At 52.4% G+C, this 18,845-nt stretch overlaps 1 protein-coding gene across 1 annotated transcript; it reads right to left on the bottom strand.

Moving 5' to 3' along the window:
- Positions 1-1,198: 1,198 nt before the first annotated feature.
- On the bottom strand, positions 1,199-13,823 carry LOC112928319 (IgGFc-binding protein-like). Its single transcript, XM_026009941.2, has 4 exons — positions 13,769-13,823; positions 11,929-13,239; positions 7,724-8,631; positions 1,199-4,163 (listed from the first exon to the last, which is right to left on the bottom strand). The coding sequence occupies exons 1-4, from the start codon at positions 13,821-13,823 to the stop codon at positions 3,600-3,602; spliced, it is 2,838 nt and encodes a 945-aa protein (XP_025865726.2). The 3' UTR covers positions 1,199-3,599.
- Positions 13,824-18,845: the final 5,022 nt, after the last annotated feature.

Below are 18,845 nucleotides of genomic sequence, written 5' to 3'. Positions count from 1 at the left end.
GCTGAAGGGTTGGACCATAATCAGGGCTGAGAAGACGGAAGGATGAGAGCTGGGGGCTGGCCTTCAGTCAGAGTAGGCCTGACACTTTAGGATGGGCAAAAGAAAGGTTAAGGGTTTGGTGGGGAGTGGAGGGATGGGTGGAGGCTGGTGCAGTGGGAAGTACAGGGTCTCAGGGATACATTATGCAGGGATGAGCTAGCATTCTGGGACGGGTAACAGCCAAGGAGCTGAGCCTCAGTCAGGAGTGGGGCCAGGTTTCCCAGAGGAGCAAAGATGGAGAGGCTGGACTGAAGCCCTAGGCACTCACTGCACAGAGTCGACTTCCGCCAGGGGAAGACTTCGCCACCCAGCAGCTGGCAAGTTTCACAGTAGAGGCTTAGCATGGGACAGGGTCCAATGCCTAGGCATACATCCACCATGCAATCTTGGACATAGGGACCTGGTGCCAGCATCTCATGGCACAGCTGGAAGGGACCCAGGGGATCCAAGAGGATGTCACAGATGTTGGCAAAGTGGGCTGGGGTGCTGGTGGTTAGCGGGGTGACACAGGATGGTGGCAGTGGCGGCATCTTGTCAGCAGCATTCAGGCACCCAGTCGGGGAACCCACCAGATAGCTATGGCCGAAGGCCCAAGCCAATGCATCCTCAGGCAGCTTGGTGCCCAGCACAATTCCAGGCACCTGGAGGTCATCCATGGGATCCCCATTGTAGTCACCACACAGCCCCATCACATGGCCCATATATGCTGCTGGAAGATCCAGTACCACTCGGATCCCAGGGGCATAGGTCACACGCAAGCCAAAGGGGCAGCTGACCACAGTGTCCCAGCCACGGCGAAAGATGAGCATACTGCTGTTCATAGCCTGGAATGGTAGATTCTCCCAGTCTCCATTCACCTGTGTGAAGAGGGTATGTCAGGCTGGGGCTCTAGGCTCAGTATCAGTACCAAGGATGCCTATGTCTCTAGGTAAGAGCAGGGCCTCCAGAAGGCCTTGTTGAGGGACTAAGGGTCTGTTTACGATGACCTGAAAGCGCGCTTGGGATGCTGTCCATGGTGCTGATACTTTTTCCAACAAATACTTGACCAAATACTTGGTGAGAACTGTCAATGGGGGTGGGGGGATGTGTGATGGGCATTAAGAAGGGCTTGTGATGTAATGAGCACTGGATGTTATATACAACTGATGAATCACCGAACTTTTTTTTTTTTTTAGATTTTATTTATTTATTCATGAGAGACACAGAGAGAGAGAGAGAGAGAGAGAGAGGCAGAGGGAGAAGCAGGTTCCATGCAGGGAGCCTGACGTGGGACTTGATCCCGGGTCCCCAGGATCAGGCCCTGGACCAAAGACGGTGCTAAACCGCTGAGCCACCGGGGCTGCCCCACCGAACTCTACTTCTAATAAACTAATAATACGCTATATGTTAGTTGATCAAACTTAAATGCAATAAAATAAAAAATAAAATAAAAAACTTAGAAAAGCAAAAGTATACCATGTTGGTGGGCTGGCAAACTCAATAGTCTCCCCACTTTGAGTTATAGATTCAATGCAATCCTCTCAAAAGAAAAAAATTGTAATTCAGTAATAAATTAAAAATATTGCCCAGGCAAACTTCTGATGTAAAATAACTGACAGTGTCTGGGTCCTGTCCTCTGGTCAGTGAATACTCGTCCCCACAGTCCCATAGGTACTCTCCCAGTGTCTCTTCCCAGACTTTTCTACCTTGTTGAGAAAATTTGCTACATTGAAGCGGTGTCAGAGTCACTGGGGGCTCTGAATTATGTTTCACAAAGGAGGTAGTTGAGGTCATGTATTTTTTTGACCATTTGCAGAGACAGCATAATAGACCTTGGATCCAAAATGCCAAGGTTTAAATATCGGCTCTGCTGTGTGACCTTGGGCAAATGGCCTCACCTCTCTGAGTCACAGTTTCCTCATCTGGAAAATGGCAATGCCAATTTTCCAGATGAGGACTCTTGTGCAATATGTGTCATGATATTGGCACCTAATGAGTGCCTTCCATGTAGCCTTTCCAAGAGCACTACAAGCTCTTTTCCTTTGCCACAAGAAGCTATGGCGGAGTGAGTAAGGGGCTTCTGGACTTAGGGTTTCATCATAATGAGTTAAGGATTGAGTTCTAATTTGGAGGTTAGCTTTAGGGGGTTAAAGTTAAGTGGCTGGGTCAGAGATCATGTGGCAAGAGGAAGGAGGTAGGAGCTTTGGGTTGAAGGTCCAGTATCATAGACAAAAACTCAAGGAATGACCCTAGAGTGAGGTTAGGGGAATCTTGGGATCAGGATTGGGAGTCTTGAGGTGAGGAGGTGAGGACTCTGGGTCAGAGGTCATAAGGTGGGATCCCTGGGTGCATGTGTGGGCAGGGGTGGGATGTTCTCACCAGGACACGACCGGGTTCCTTGGGGTCCAACCTCAGGTGACATCCAGACACGTGCACTTCGAGGCTACTCGGGACGCCATCAGGACCAGTGCCCAGGAGCACACGGAAGTCAGTGAGCTCCTGCGGCACCAGTGCTGGAGAAGGAAGGCCGCTCAGCAGGTACATGCAAGAGCCAGGGAAGCGAAAACGGCGCCCGTCGAAGGTGATGTAGTGGCCTCCTCCGGCCACCACGCATGTGGCCACACTCAAGGGCAAACATGTGCGCAGGCCATGTGACAGAACACAGCGCTTGCCTGGCCTGCAACCAGCTTCAGTGCAGATCACGCTCCCTCCTGAGGCTGGGCAGAGGCAGCGGCGGGTGCAGCCCACGCCCTCCCATAAAGTCTCACCCGGTGCCAGCAGGCGTCCCTGGTGCATGCAGCCACAGCCACCAGGACCTGGGCGCCGCAGGACGCAGGCTGGGCCGCTGTGAACATAGCCAGCATCACAGGAGCAGGTTTCCCCGCAGGGCAGTGGGCACGATGCTCCCAACGGACCCAGGCATGTCTCTGGGCAGGAGGAGCCACATGGCTCATAGTGGCTGTTTTGGGGGCACTCGATGGCTGGGGGCAGGGGGAGAGGAAGGTGGAGGAGAGACAGTGTTCACATCAGGACCTCCCAGTCTGGTTTCGGAGACTAAGTATTCAGCAACCCCTGGAAGGGAGACCTCCTCACCCTCAGCTTCCAAGAGTCATCCCCAGGATCCCTAGATGGAGGCTTTCCAGCAATTTCCATCTCACAGAGTAAAGAAGTTTCTATCATCAGAAGCCAGAAGTCCCCTTTCCACAATATAAAAGTCTTCCCTGGGACACAGACCCTGAAGGGCTTGTCACCTAGAGGACTTTTCCATCCACCAAATCCAGAAATCTTGACTTTTAGAATTAACTAATTCTGGACCCCAGGGCCTAGAAGCCTTCACCCTAGGCCCCAAAGGCCTAAGTGAGGTAGGTGTTCCAGCTCCTAGAAACCAGAAATCCATCCTACCCCTAAGGTAGAATGTCTCCATCCCCAGACCCAAGGAACCCCGTCTCTGGGTACTCTGCAGCCCCACCCAAGGGACCCTGCATGCTTGCCCCAAGAATCAATTCTAGCATCAAGGAGTGCCACTCCCTGAGTCCCAGAATCCCCTTCCCCAGTAGCCCATAGCCTTTTCTATCTAAGGCTCACTCACGGCAGCCAGTCTGGAATCTCCAGGAGTCCATGCTGACACCCAGGCGCTGACATGCACGCGTGTAGACCCGGAGGGTCAAGCAAAGCGCGGCTCGGTAGTTGGCAAAGGGGCAGATCCAAGCCCTGCAGCTGGTCTCGAAGGGCGCAGGCAGCAGCACGTTGTGACAGGGGCTAAATGGCCCGTTCAGAGCAACCAGGATGGCGCAGGGCCCGGGGGTCGCTGGTGGGGACGCTGGCTGGGCGCAGGGAGCCGCCCAGAGGTCGTGGCACGGGGCACCGGGCGGCTGCAGGGCCCAAGAGCGCAGGAAGGCGCGCGGGTCGGGACCGTCCACGTCGTCTGCCGGGTCCCGGTTGAAGTTGCCGCACAGGCCCGCCACACGCGCCCGGTAGCCGTCGCTCACTTGCAGGGACAGCGCGTGCTGCCAGTCGTACACTAGGCGCAGCGCGGGCGGCTCCTGCTCCAGCCCTACCTCTGCCCATAGTTCGGAGCTGCGGAAATACAACCGCAGCCTCCCGTCCTGCAGCGTCGCCGGCAGCCGGAGCCGCTGCTGGTTCACCTGCAGGGGGGACCCAAGAGCAGGTGTCACCAGAAAGGGTGCGTTCCTGAGCATTTGAGGAGGGATGGAGGATGGAAGCTGAAGGGGTTGGATTTGGGGATAGGAGGGAGTGGGGGCTTTGGGGCTGTAAGGTGGGAATGAGTTGACATAGGAAAAGCACCTGGAATAGAGTCCACCTTATGGTTCATGTGAGGAGGGTTTGCTATGCTTATTGTCCCCTAACACTGACATCTGGAACCTCCAAATTCTGTGAGTTTTGGACGTATCCTAGGACCACATGCAGTTACTGGCATGTCTGAAATTTGTCCTCAGGGAATGTTCTCCACAGGCATTGTTCTGGTTGGAAGGTCACTCTGTGGACTAACCAGGAGTCTTATTTATTTATTTATTTATTTATTTATTTATTTATTTATTTATCCAGGAATCTTATTCTAATACCCAGATGCGACCTCATGCAAAATTCAGAAGACTTCCCTCAGGAATCTAGGTAATTAATCTACTGAGGAGTCTCCAGTTAATTAATAGGAGAGCCTTCAGCTAGGACCCCAGTGTCTTATCCCCAATTACCAAGAGCCTCCACCAAGAGCTTCTAGATCATATATCTCCATGATTTCCATTTTTTTGCGTCCACCCACCAAGGTTACCAACCCACTTTTACTCTCATTCACCATCTCTACCCTGGTCCAACCATCATCTCCTGCCCGGACAATTGCAGCAACCTCCTCATTGGTCTCCTGGTGCATCCTTCACAAGCCCCATAGTCTGTTCCCCACAGAGCGGCCGCAGGGATCCTGTTAACACTCATGTGATATTTCATCCCTCCTCTGCACACAATCTTTCCTTGGCTTCCACCTCATACAGAATAAAAGACAAAGTTGTTGCAAGAGCCCATATGGTGATACACAATGTGATCCCCATTGTCTCTCCTTCACCTCTGTATCAGAATCTTTCCACTTCAGCCTGGGTTTCTTGATGTTCCTCTAAAGTGACTGTCAGATTCCCACCTTAGGCATTGGCTGTTTCTGCTGCCTGGAATGTTCTTCTCTCAGATGTACACATGGGTCTCTCCCTCACCTCCTTTAAAACTTGGCTCAAAAAAAAAAATGTTCAAGTTTCATCTTCTCAGAGAGATCCTCTTACTTAAAGCTATACTCTCAGACATCTTTATTTTAAAAGATTTTATTTATTTATTCAAGAGAAAGGGGGCGGAGAGAGAGAAAGAGAGAGAGGCAGAGACACAGGCAGAGAGAGAAGCAGGCTCCATGCAGGGAGCCTAACATGGGACTCGATCCCAGGTCTCCAGGATTACACCCTGGGCTGAGAGTGGTGCTAAATCGCTGAGCCACCCAGACTGCCCTACTCTCAGACATCTTGATGCCACTTTCCTTTTTTTTTTTTAAGATTTTATTTATTTACTTATGAGAGACACAGAGAAAGAGGCAGAGACATAAGCAGAGGGAGAAGCAGGCTCCCCATGGGGAGCCTGATGCAGGGCTTGATCCCAGGACCCCAGGATCACAACCTGAGCCAAAGGCAGACACTCAACCACTGAGCCACTGAGGTGCCCCCCCAATGCCACTTTCTTGATCCATTTTTTTCCTCCTTAGCATGTATCACCTTCAAACACAGTACATAATAATTTGTACTTATTGCCAATCTCTCTCCACTAGAGCATAAGTACCATGAAAACAAGGATTTTGTCTGTCTCTGTCATTGATGTGTCCTCAGGGCCTTAAGCAAGATCTGGTATATACTAATAAAACATTTCTTTTTTTTTTAATTTATTCATGATAGGGCAGCCCCCGTGGCGCACCGGTTTAGCGCCGCCTGCAGCCTGGGGTATGGTCTTGGAGACCCGGGATCGAGTCCTCCCGCGTCAGGTTCCCTGCATGGAGCCTGCTTGTGTCGCTCTCTGCCTGTGTCTCTGCCTCTCTCTCTCTCTCTCTCTCTGTGTGTGTCTCTATAAATAAATACATAAAAATCTTTAAAAAATAAAAAATAAAAAAATAAAATTTATTCATGATAGACATAGAGAGGGAGAGAGAGGTAGAGACACAAGCAGAGGGAGAAGCAGGCTCCATGCCAGGAGCCCGATGCAGAACTTCAGGATGGCACCCTGGGCAAAAGGCAGGCGCTAAACCACTGAGCCACCGAGGGATCCCCAATAAAACATTTCTTAATCAATGAAGAAACTCAGGAGTGGTGGGTCCTTGGAAGAAAGGGGTTCATTTAATAAGAGTATAAATCTGGAGCCCTGAGAATTTAAAGGTGCTATGGGTTGGGGTGCTGTTGCTGGGGAGCCATAAGAGCACTTGGGAGACTCTTGATGACTCCGCAGTGACAGGGTGAGCTCTCAAGAGGTGTGTGGAGGGGAGTATGGAGCATCATGGGCTTATTCATCAGATCCTAGCATCTTATACTTCTGAGCTTTCTATATATTAGCCTATTTGATCCTCACTCCAGTCTGACGAGTTCAATCTTTTCATCAACCTGATTTCACAGATGAAGACGCTAAGGCCAAGAGAGTGTAAATAATTTGCCTAAGGTCACACAGATCACAGGTGGTCAACTTAGGATCTGAACTCAGGCCATCAGGTTCCGGAGTCCCTTGTCTTTCCATAGTGGTGCTGAGGAGTGTGTTAGTATATCCATAACCTCATAGGTTTGCTCCCTCTAGCAACTCTGATTAAACATATTCTAGTCCCTACAACCTTCCAGGGTAATGCATCCAAAACTTCCCCGAGGAGAAATTTTTGACATGCTAGTGGCTGCACGTGGTCCTAGGATAAGTCCAAAGCTCACAGAATTTAGAGGTTCTAGTTGTCAGTGTTAGGGGACAATAAACATGGCAAACACTCCTCAGATGACACTTATCATGAGATGGACTCTGTTCCAAGTGCTTTCTACACTGTTAACTCATTCCCACTGCACAGGAAGCTGTTAGCATAGGTGCTAGAGACCCATAATCCCTTATCCGCAATCCCCAAATGCAAAAGTGGTCTGAAGACTAAGATGTTTTGTGTATTTGACGTTAAAACATAATTGGCAGGGCACCTGGGTGGCTCAGTCGGTTAAGTACCCGCCTTTGGCTCAAGTCATGATCCCAGGGTCCTGGGATTGAGCCCCTCATTGGGCTCTCTGCTCAGCAGGGAACCTGCTTCTTCCTCTCCTGCTCTCTCTTGTGCTCTCTCTCTGTCAAATAAATAAATAAAATCTTAAAAAAAAAAAAAAAAAGAACATAATTGGCAGCAAAAGCTGACCTGAACTCATGGTATGGCTACTTATCGTCTTAGTTTATCCTATTTAGTGTGAATAGTCAGACATTTCACTGCAGAGGTATTAATGTCTATAATTGTGTAACACCTATTGGGATTATTATATAATATATGGCATTTGCATGATATGACCACTTGAAATTCCAAAATCTGAAATGTACCTGACCCCAAGCATTCTGGATAAGGGATTGTGGACTTATATAATTGCCTCCACTGTAGAGTTGACAAAAATGAGGGACAGAGAAGGATACAGTTTCCCAGGATTCCATACAAAATGATTCTTACCTGGACAAAGCCAAACTCATGCTTCAGAGCAGTGATGGTGACTCCAAAGATGCGCATTGTGACAAAGTGCATAGGCTGCCTCTCTCCAGAGCAGGCAATCCATAGCTGGAAGGCAGGAAGGCCACCAGGGAGGGCCTGGGGGCAATGGCTCAGAATGTAGGTACAGCCCCCAGGCACACCGAAAGAGTAGCCATCAAAAGTGTAGATGTATGGTAGCCCGGAAGCCCAGCAGGTACCTCCTGTGATGCTCCCCTGACCCTTACTAGGCACCCCCTCTGTCTCTAATTTGGCCTCAGACACCATTTTGGAGTCAGACACAGTTTCAAGTTCTTGCTTTGCCATAGTCATAGCCTCCAAGCCTGGTTCAGTCACTGCCACCACCTGGAGCCCCAGCTTGGCCACTGAGATAGTTTCTGACCTAGCCTTAGACACAGTCTTGGGTTCAGATTCTTGTTCAGCTATGGGTACTGTCAGGGTGAAAGATGCAGGTGCTGGTTCAGCCACGACCAGGGTTTCAGGAATTGGTTCTTTTACAGCCAGAGGTTCAGATTCTGGTTTAATCAAAACCATAGATTCAGGCTGATGTTCATTTATGGCCACAGTTACAATCCCTGGTTCTGCTTCAGGTGTGCTCTCTGATCCTGGTTTGGTCATTGCCATGGTTTTAGAGCTGATGATGGATGCTGTTTTGGAGTCCTTGAAAGATATTGTCTTGGGACTGAACATGATCTCGGTGGCCTGGGTGCTGGCTACACACTCAGGTTTGTGCTTCACAAGGTGACACGTGGTCCCATTGGAACATGCATGGTCTTTACAGGATCCTGGGAACTGGAGTAGCATCATCAGGGAAGACTCTAGCAGGGGATAGGATTCTGTGGAAGGGTTCCAATCTTCCTTAGTCAGAATATCTGGAGATGAGATGAGATGAAATGATGCAACAGAACTGGATCCTGGAATTTGGTCTCAACCCTTTCCTGCCTCCATGCCCTAGGCCTCCAGGGTCATTGGAGACTCAACGTGCACAAGCTAGCAGGGTTCCCAATCTAAAATGAAGTGGGCGCATATAATCAGAAAGAGAGGGTGAGGCTGAAGTACAATACAGAAATGGTCAGCACAGTGTGGGTATACAATAGGGCTGTGATGAGCTGGAGAGCATAGACTCTAAGGACACCATATTGGTTATTACAAAAATCTGTGAGCCAGTAAGTCTAAATACTTCTGTGGGTTGATTTTGGCCAGTGAGGACTTCCAGTTTGCCATGTTAAGCAGCCTTAAGAATGTGTGTGTGTGTGTGTGTGTGTGTGTGTGTGTGTTCTGTGGGGATATAACTTCCCCATTTCCAAGGGAAGGGAGCTTTTTTTCATAGCTGTTGATATATGATGCTAGACACCTACAAAATGAACTTTTAAGAGGTAACTTTGTTCTGTAGGGGTTTGCATATTTTCTTTTTTTAAAAAAGATTTTATTTATTTATTCATGAGAGACAGAGAGAGAGAGAGAGAGTCAGAGACACAGGCAGAGGGAAAAGCAGACTCCACACAGGGAGCCCAATAAGGGACTCAATCCCGGGACCCCAGGATCACACCCTGGACCAAAGGTAGGCACTAAACCGCTGAGCCACCCAGGGATCCCTGAGCCACCCAGGGATCCCAGGGGTTTGCATATTTTCTATCAAAACATAATACATACTTTCGGGATGGATTACAATATGAATTAAAGTATCAGCTCTCTAGGATAGGAATGTTTCTATGTTGTACTTTGTTGCATTTCCGGTGCCTAGAAATGGCCTAGCCTGAAGTAAATCTAAAAAAAAAAAAAATGTTGAAAATTAATAGTATTTACTGCGTGCCAAGCACCCTTCTATTAACTCATTTTTAAAAACGTCCCAACAGCCTTATGAATTGTTGAGATTATTATTCACGCTTTGCAGAGGAGAAAGTTGAGGTTCAGAGAGATGACATGGCTTGCCCAAGATCACACAGCTTATAGTAGAATTTTTTAAAAGATTTTATTTATTTATTCATAGCGTCAGAGAGAGAGAGGCAGAGACACAGGCAGAGGGAGAAGCAGGCAAGCCTCATGTGGGACTCGATCCAGGGTCTCCAGGATCATGCCCTGGGCTGCAGGCGGCGCTAAACCGCTGCGCCACCGGGGCTGCCCTATAGTAGAATTTGAATCCAGGCCTTTTGTCCCCAGAATCCAGCTGTGAGCCAATTTTAATAAACGAATTGAAGTCCATGTTTTCATTTCTAAGAAATCCTAGCCTCTCTGACTATACCCTCACTTTTCTCTAATCTCCCTGGTCTCCCACTGTTTTCTGGAACTGGAGGAGATGGATTCCAGGATTACACAGTAGCAAGCTATATTCAGAACCATGGTCAGCGTCCAGCTACTCCGCTGTGCGTAGCGCTGCACTCTGGCAGGCGACCAGCCTGTTTCCCAGCAGCCTGAGCAAGTTTTGCGTTTGCAGTTACGGCTTGCTCACTGTGTAGCTTTGGATGGCGGTCTCTTGCCTTCAACCTTTAACTGCTTCTACTATAAAATGGGGATAATAGCGGTGCCCGGATAGCTCAGTCAGTTGAGCATCCAGCTCCTTGGGTTCATCTCAGGGCATGATCTCGTGGGTCCTAAGATTGAGCCCCAAGTGGAGCTCCACTTGGCAGGGAGTCTGCATTTAGATTCTCTCCCTCAGGGGATCCCTGGGTGGCTCAGCGGTTTAGCGCCTGCCTTCAGCCAGGGGCATGATCCTGGAGTCCGGGGTTGAGTCCCATATCAGGCTCCATGGGTGGGGCCTGCTTCTCCCTCTGCCTGTGTCTCTGCCTCTCTCTCTCTCTCTCTCTCTCTCTCTCTCTCTCATGAATAAATGGATGAAATCTTAAAAAAAAAAAGATTTTCTCCCTCAGCCCTTCTCCTCCCCCCACTCACTCTCTCTCTCTCTCAAATAAATGAATAAATAATTTGAAAAATGGGGAGAATAGAGACCTCCAGAGTGGCTGTGAGGAATGCATTACATAATGGACATACATTATATATAAAAGTATTTACCACTTAGCACATAAGTCTAGACTATGTGTGAAGCAGTACAAAATAAAACAAAACAAAACAGTGGCTAAAAACTTGTGCTCTGGGGATGCCTGGGTGGCTCAGTGGTTGAGTGGTCTGCCTTTGGTTCAGGGCATGATCACGGGATCTGGGATCAAGTCCCATGTCGGGCTCCCTGCATGGAGCCTTCTTCTCTCTCTGCCTGTGTCTCTGCCCCTCCCCCCCGTTCTTTCATGAATAAATAAATAAAATTAAAAAAAAAAAAAAAAAAAAAAAAAACTTGTGCTCTGGAAACTCAATCCCAGAACCCTGGGACCAGGCCCTGAGCCGAAGGCAGACGCTCAACTGCTGAGCCACCCAGCCATCCTTAAATTGTTTTAAAAAAGCATTGACCTCAAGGAACAGATGGGAGAAAGAGACTAAGCATACAAAAAGTGATATATGAGGGCAGCCCGGGTGGCTCAGCGGTTTAGCGCCACCTTTGGCCCAGAGCGTGATCCTGGGGTCCTGGGATCGGGTCCCAGCTTCGGCTCCCTGCATGGAGCCTGCTTCTCCCTCTGCCTGTGTCTCTGCCTCTCTCTCTCTCTCTCTCTCTCTCTCTCTCTCTGTGCCTCTCATGAATAAATAAATAAAATCTTTAAAAAAAAGTGATATGAGCCATGAAAAAAAAATCAGGAAAGGGCTAGAGTTTGTAACAGATGGGGAATTACTATTTTAAATTGAGTGGTCAATTTGGCCTGAGTAAAAAGATGGCATTTGAGCAAAGACTTGAAGGAGATGAGGGTGAGATCCATAAAGATATCAGGGGGATGGTCAGTGTTAAGGCCCTGGAGCTGGGAGGAGAAAGTAAGTGTGGCTAGTGTGGCTGGAATGGAATGAAGGAAGGCCAGGGGTGAGAAGAGATGAGACCAGAGAGGTAATGAGAGCAGATTGTATGGGGCCTCATTAAACACTGTAAGGACTTTGCTTTTGCTGAGTGTAATAATAACTGCGTGGAAAGATTTTGAGTGAAGGAGGGAATGATTTGCATTTTAAAAAAACAACAACCCTGCTTCTCCGTCTGCTATGCGAGGAATTGCAGGTAGTGTGATTTTCCCCGTCCCTGATCTGGGATCCCATCGCCGGCTCATCTTCCCACTGTCTCAGGCCCCAGCGCTGCTCACCTTCGTTCGGCTGCCCCATGGCCTGGGTCCCGAAGCCCGCGCCAGGGGCGGTGCCGAAGCTAAGCACGCCCACCGGCATCCCGCGAGTCTCCAGCAAATGCACCACTCCGGGCTCAGGCCCATATGCCACCTCGGTCCAGACGAAACCCTGAGCGGGGCCCCGGCTTTCACCAGGATGCTGCCCGTGACGCGGCTCTGGGCCGCCGGGAATCAGGCGCCAGTACAGGTTGGGCAGCGGCTGCCGGTCTAGGAGCACCGGGGTGGGCTCGCGCGCCAGCAGCACCGCGACGTTGGAAAAGCCCGGCTGCGCAGTGAGCGCAAAGCTGCGGCTGAACGCGTCCACCGGGGGCAAGAGAGCGAAGAAGGGATTGTAGGCGACGCCCCCGCGGGCCGCGGCTGCAGCCAGGAAAAGCACCTGCAGGCGGGCGGAGGAGCGCAGCACCAGGGGGCGCACTGGGTCCACCGCGAAGTGCAGCACGGCCCCGGGGCGCACAGCCCGCGCCCCATTGGCGCCGCCCCCCCAGAAGCTCAGGCTGCCGGGGCTGTCCGCCGCCACAAACACCTGGTCTCTGGGGCCGGGGGCCGCGGGCGCGAACGGGGGTATGGCATAGACGCGGCCCCAGTAATCCTGGGGCAGCAGTTGTTCGGACACGTGGCCACAGGCCTTATCTCTCGCTCGCAGGCAACTGTGGCCAGCCAGCAGCGCGACGGGGTGAGTGGCCACGACGCGGGTGCCCGACAGGTCGCCTGCGCTCTGCACCTGCAGCGCCTGGAAGGGCTCCAGGCGCACGAGGAAGGGCCGGCCGGCAGCATGCTCGACGCCATCCAGCAGGATGGGCACCGGAGGCGTGAGGCGCAGGCGCGTGGGCCAAGCGCCGGCCACCACCGCAAACTCCTTGTGCCGGTCGTGGGGCCGCAGCGACGGCGTCACCACCACGTAGCGAGTGCCCAGCAGGCGGCGCGGCAGCGCCAGCGCGGTGTCCAAGGAGGTGCGCCCCCGCGCGTTCACCACCGTCACTCCCACGGGTCGCGACGCGGCCAAGCGCACGGCGGCCCCCGCCGCCCGCCGCGAGCCCCGCAGCTCCACGGCGCTGGGCAGGCGCACCCACGCGGTGGCGCCCGGCTGCAGGCTCAGCGCGCGCCGGAAAGGCGGTCCCCCCACCGGCTGCGCCCTCACTTGCACCGCCGTTGGGGGCCCCTTGGGCGGGGGCGACACGTACAGGCGGAAGCTGGGCTCCTCCGCGCCCCCATTCTCCAAGAAGGCCGTGACGAAGTAACGACCCTGGAAATCCACAAAGGCAACCGTTGGGCCTGAGGGAACCCGGAGGGGAGAGGGGGAGAGGGGGAGAGGGGGAGAGGAGGGAGTCAGCATAATCCGTTGGATTTTGAGGCCGGACACATCAGATTCTAATCCTGACCGCCCCGCTCTAGCCATGTCTACGTGGCCAAGGTACCACCTGCGGGCCTCAGTTTCATCTGTAAAAAGGGCGTGTTGGCAGAGCTGTGACAGTGTTAGATGAAATAGTATATGTAAAGGCCGTGGAACAATGTCTGGCAAATATTAACTTAAACTAAAGTTGCTTCCTCTGAACCATCTGTGTCCCAGAAAGGCCTGCTCAGCCCCCTTCCCACAACTGGCTTGGCCAATCGCCGGCCAGAGTCTACCCAAATAGTCCTTGGTTCCAGCTGGCCGGGGCCCTGTCCCCAGAAGCTCCACCGTGGCCAATCCCCTGTTACAGAACCATGCCAGGCGGCCCCAAGCCCCAGCCAGCACAACCGGTGCCCTGCCGCAGATCCAGACCAGCTCACCAGTCTTCTGCATCCCCGGTGGATCACTCACCCCACAGGAAGTCCAGGGCACCCAGGCACAGCAGGGCAGGGGGGAGGGCAGCCATGGCTGGGGAGGGGGTGGGCAGGCTCTCCTGCCAGTCTGCCTCCAGCCCTTGTAGTGCAGGAGCAGAGGAGCGCAGGGGCAAAGGCAAGGCTGGTGTCTCACCTGCAGCCGCTGTGCAGAGGCCACTGTGTGCCAGTATTTATAGTCCCAGAGCCTGAGCCCGGGACCTCCCTGGGTCAGTGCACCGGATGTCCCCATTAGCACTGGTTCCAGTCTGACTAGATGTCACTGATTGTAAGGAGGCCTCATCCTGTGGGTGGGGTCAGGGAGACGGGACAGATCCAGAGACAGAGGGGGCGGGACAGGTAGGGGGAGGTGAATCGGGAGACCAAAGGGGGCGGGGCAAGAATACCACGGTTTCCCAGAAAATAGGGACAGGACTCCACAGCCTGCCAAGGACAGAGAGGCTTCAGGCTTGAACTTTTGGGGTCCTGGGAAGGAGGGGACCCGAAGCCTGGACTGCTGGGTTCTGAGGAAGGAGGGGAAAGAGACGCTGGACTTCTGTATCTGAGGGAGGAAGGACTGGGGACTTGATCTCCTAGGTCGTGGAAGTGACAGAGGCAGGAGAGGACACCATGTGCTGGATGAGGAGGCCTGGAGGATATGGGGTGGAGCGCCCCAAGGGAAGACAATGGCTTCCACGTGACTCCCCTCCTTCCAGAACGTCCTGAGCTGGAGAACAATGGAGTCGAACCCTACCTGGAGGATCCCGGACAAAGGACAGGCTGGGACTCCGGACAAGGAAAGGCAAGGGACCTTGGATACAATTTCCAGCCCCTTCTCACCCCCCCCCTCAAGAACCCTTGCCTTTGGTACGGAGAGTAGGGGGAGAATTCAAGAAGGAATTCTTTCAATAGTTTCATTTCTCACCAGCTTAAGATCCTTCCCCTGCTCTTCAACACAAGCAGAGGAGGTGAAGGAAGGCTCCCCTGAGGGCACAGGGAACAACGTGGGTGTGTAAAAGGGTGGGCTTTTCAGGAAGTGCTTATCTCCTATGTGCTAGAGATGGAGTTGGGGGTAGGTGGGGGGCAGGCAAGGCCTATACAGCCAGGCTAAAGAGCTGGAGCTTTGTCCAGGAACCCAGGAGAGCCATGGTGGGTTCTATGCAGAGGAGGGTCAGGTTTGGCTTTATGAAGATTCTCTGGACCAGAGTGGGAAACTGAAGCCAGGACCCCTGGGGGTGGGGGGGGGGGGAGATGCAGGGACCCAGGTGGTTGGGGCCAGAGAAGGGAGCAAGGCTAAGTGGAAGGGCTGCCAGGAGGCTGAGTGGAGGGTTGCTCTGAGGGGACCCGGGAAGAGGGACAGTATGGGAAGAAGCTAAGGTCAATGTGCACCCTGCCCCCCCGCCATGTGAGAGGCCTGGGGGCTGTCCTGGAAGCTGAGGGAAGCCAGGCTTGGGAGAGGGGCCCGTGCTGGGGACAGATATATGGGGGTCTTCAGCAGAGAAAAAAAGAGAAGCCTGAGGGCAGCTGGAGAGGTGCTGCCTCAGAAGGTGAGTGGAGGAGCAGGAAGGGGGTCAGTTCCTAGCCCTGGGGGCATCAGCCACAGCGTTTAGGGCTGCGGATAAAGAAGTTCCCAAAGATCTGATGTTTCATCCGGAGGACTGGGGAGGAGTGAAGTGCACTCCAGGGGTTCCAGAGTTGAAGCCAGAATATCCCAGAATAAAGTCCTTTGAAGTCTTACATTTTATACTCTAAATTCTTGCCAATTTTGCATTCACTTTCATCAGTCTATCCATGTGAGTTCTCATATAAAGATTTTCAAGTACTTACCAGTGACACCCATTAACCTACCCTTGTGCACCCACCCAACAGTGAAAAATCTTCAAGTGAAAATGAAGCTCTGGATTCAGCCTGTGGCTTTGGGTCCCCCCCGGCCGGTCTCCTGGTGTATTGGGTGTCTGTCACCCAAGTATTCAAGGCTCTTCATACGCCCCCCCCCCCGCACAGTGACCAGACACTCTCACCCTTCCCACAGGCAGCCGAGCCTCCCACCCCAACCTTATTTTCGGTCGTGTGCCCCTGGCCACCTTCCCCAGTATAGACAGATGGATCTTTCTAAAGTCCAAACCTGACCCTGTCCCTCCACCATGGCTCCCCAGTGCCTCTGGAATGGAGTCCCAACTCGTGAGCCGTCAGCTCGGCAGCTGGCATCCAGCAACTTCTTGAGCCCACCCCTCACTCACCCCCTCCTTCCTCTCTGTGCTCCAGCTACACAGAACTGCGGTCAGCTCTTCAAGGGTACGATCCTCTCTTCCTTTCTTGTGTTTGGCACACAATGTTCTCTGTCCTTGGAAGACTCTTCCTCTGGCTCTTTCTGTACATCCCTGAAGTATGCAGGGCACAGTGCAAAATGAACACGTGGAGTCCTTTGTTCAAAAATTATTAAGAATTTCACGATGGCGACAGCAGGGCATTCAACCAAGCGCAGGGCCTTTCTTAATGTGAGGTGCTGTGCGACTGTACAGGTCACACTGCCATGAAGCTGGCCCTGCATTCAGGAAATCACGGACTCACCCCACCTCCCAAGCCAGGCTCTGTAAGGAGCCCAGTCTGGGCTCCCAGAATCCCTTGCACATAGACAGCCCCTTATCAGTCTTGCCTGTGCTTCCCTTATCCCAGCCATCTCCACTTTGGGGTGTCATTGTTTGGTGAGCATGTATTTCCTCCACTGGACTGGAGCTCTGTGAAGGTGGGGTCTGGGGCTGGTTGGTCACCGATGTGTTCCCAGCGTCGCTCTGTACAAGTCAGGGCAACGCCACGCACTGACACCCGTCCTTGCTTTTGGGAAGCGTGAAAGGGCACAGGCACCAGGGAGGAATCAGAGGCAGAGGCCATGTTCGGGTTCAACCCAGAAGAGAAGCAACCCTTTCCGGAGGACCCCTTTATCAGACTCTCCCACATATGTGCCCACGGAAACGAGCTGTGAAGCCTTGGCATTAGCTGAGGCCTTGTAAGGAAGGGATCACAGACACCAGAGACACTCAGGCCCCGGGGCAGATTAGCCGCACCCAGACACATAGGTGGGATGTGGCAAGGTGCAGACAGGGGAGCATCCTGGTATCAGGACTATGGTTACTTCGAGAAAACGCTCCAGTAGCCTGGAACTTTGGTTCCAGAAAACCTGGTCTCAAAAATGTGCAAAGGCATTCTCAAAGCCACACAGGGGAGGGACCGTGGAAGGAGCAGTAGCGTTCCCGGGGCTCAGGAAATTGGTGGACTCCGTTGGGCAGGGCCGGATTTTAACTTTAAATTCTAGATACATGTGATCATATGTCCATAGGAGTATTGTTCCTGCATGGGGGTGAGGGATGATCCAGGCGCCCTGTTGGGGAGGCCAAGGGGGCCACGCTAGAGGAACTAGCCTGCCCGCATGTATCCCCTCCCACACTCCTTGTTTCCACACGTATAATTAGCGTGTCCCCCTTCCAGGCCTGCATTTCCTGTGTCCACATTCCCCCCAATCAGCCGCAGTCTCTGCCTTGCAGAACCAACATCCACTATCTGCCCAGTACTTGAACCTGGAAAAAGTTCTTACAGAGACGGTTGCTTCCTCATCTAATGGATGGATCCTTGGATATCAGACACCAGGGGCGTCCCACAGCTCTTCTTTCCAGTCTCTGCAATCTTGCCTGAGAGCCAGATCATTGGATGTGGTCCACCCTGTCCTCCTCTGTATAGGGGACAGAGGCCTCTGGTGAGGTAGTCTCAACTCTCTCTCCAGCCCATCCACTTCAGGTCCCAACCTCATTTGGGGTCAGTGTTTTGCTTGGACCATTGCAGTAGCCCCTTCCCTGGTCTCCCTTCCTCACTTTCGTCCCCCACGTGCAAACAGACCAACCCGACCACTGGAGCTTCCTGAAGAGGAGGGAGCACTATTCTCCTCACTGTTCAGAACCTCCAGTGGCTTCTCATGCCACTTATAATAAAATCCCAGCAGCCCACAGGGTCGTGTATCATCTGCCCCCTTTCCAGCCTCAACACTGCATCCTTCCCTCACCCCATCTCAGCACCCCTCTTCTAGCCCTTTCACTCACCATGCATCTCCCAGCCCCTAAACTTCTACACATTGTTCCATTTGCACGGGATGCCCTTTCCACCTCCCCTCCCCCCAGTGCAGTTAACTCCAACCTGAGCATCCTTCACAGCTCAGCTGAGATGTCACTTCCTCCAGGAAGCCTCTCTCAACGCCAGTTCCCGGGTCAGGTCTCCTGGTTATAGGGTCTCCCAGTTCCATGTATCTCTCCTACATGCTCCATCCCCACAACAGCCTTCGCCACAGATGCTTTATACTGGCTTGTGTGATTATTCAACATTTGTCTCCCCACCAAATGGTGAGATGTGTGAGGCCAGGACCTGTGCCTGTATTTGCTCAGTATTGAATTCCCAGCATGCTGCACAAATAGGCACACAATAAATTGTTCAAATTGAAAAATAAGGGTTAAGGAATGGTGCGCTCTGTCTCCGCCTTGTGGCAGCAATTGGCATTTTGAAATTGGCACCAGATCTCCAATCTTCCCACTCCCTAGGGCGCCTACCCTTTTGCCAAGACACCTCCCTCACCCTGATGGCTTCACCTGACCTCAGCCACCAAGGGTAACAAACAAGAAGGACCTCATTATGCTTGTGGAGGACTCTGGAGTCAGGCCAGGTCCCTGGGACTCAGATTGTTCCTATAGCTGGTGGAAGATCGTTTTCAAAGCCTACAACCCACCAAGAAAACTGTTGCAGAATCTCGGATGTTATCCCATGAGGACAAGGTCATGTGCACCAGGTCTTGAGAATGGCCAGTCCAGTCTTGGGCCCTCTTCACCATGCCCCTCACACCAGCATCACTCCAGAGAACCCTCACAGGACTTAAGCCCATCTCCCCCATCCCCATCTTCTCTGTCCCTGGACCCACCGCCAGAGGAGGCCTAGGGTCAGAGAACACTATTCTTCTTACTGCCTATCCCATTCCTGGATCTCCAATGAGCCCCAGTGTTACCAAGGCCCAGAGTTTGGTCTTCCAAACCTCCAGGTCT

Source organism: Vulpes vulpes, chromosome 1, assembly GCF_048418805.1.
Source record: "Vulpes vulpes isolate BD-2025 chromosome 1, VulVul3, whole genome shotgun sequence".
NCBI classification, from domain to species: Eukaryota; Metazoa; Chordata; class Mammalia; order Carnivora; family Canidae; genus Vulpes; species Vulpes vulpes.
The sequence above is the reverse complement of the archived record's forward strand: the minus strand, read 5'-3'. Positions and strand labels throughout refer to the sequence as shown.

Coding starts and splice junctions, on each gene's coding strand:
- LOC112928319 (XM_026009941.2), bottom strand. CDS start 13,823: ATGGCTGCCCTCCCCCCTGCCCTGCTGTGCCTGGGTGCCCTGGACTTC. Junction 8,632..11,928: donor CATGGGGCAGCCGAACGAAG/GTGAGCAGCGCT, acceptor TCTCATCTCCAG/ATATTCTGACTAAGGAAGAT. Junction 4,164..7,723: donor ATGAGTTTGGCTTTGTCCAG/GTAAGAATCATT, acceptor TCCCCCCTGCAG/GTGAACCAGCAGCGGCTCCG.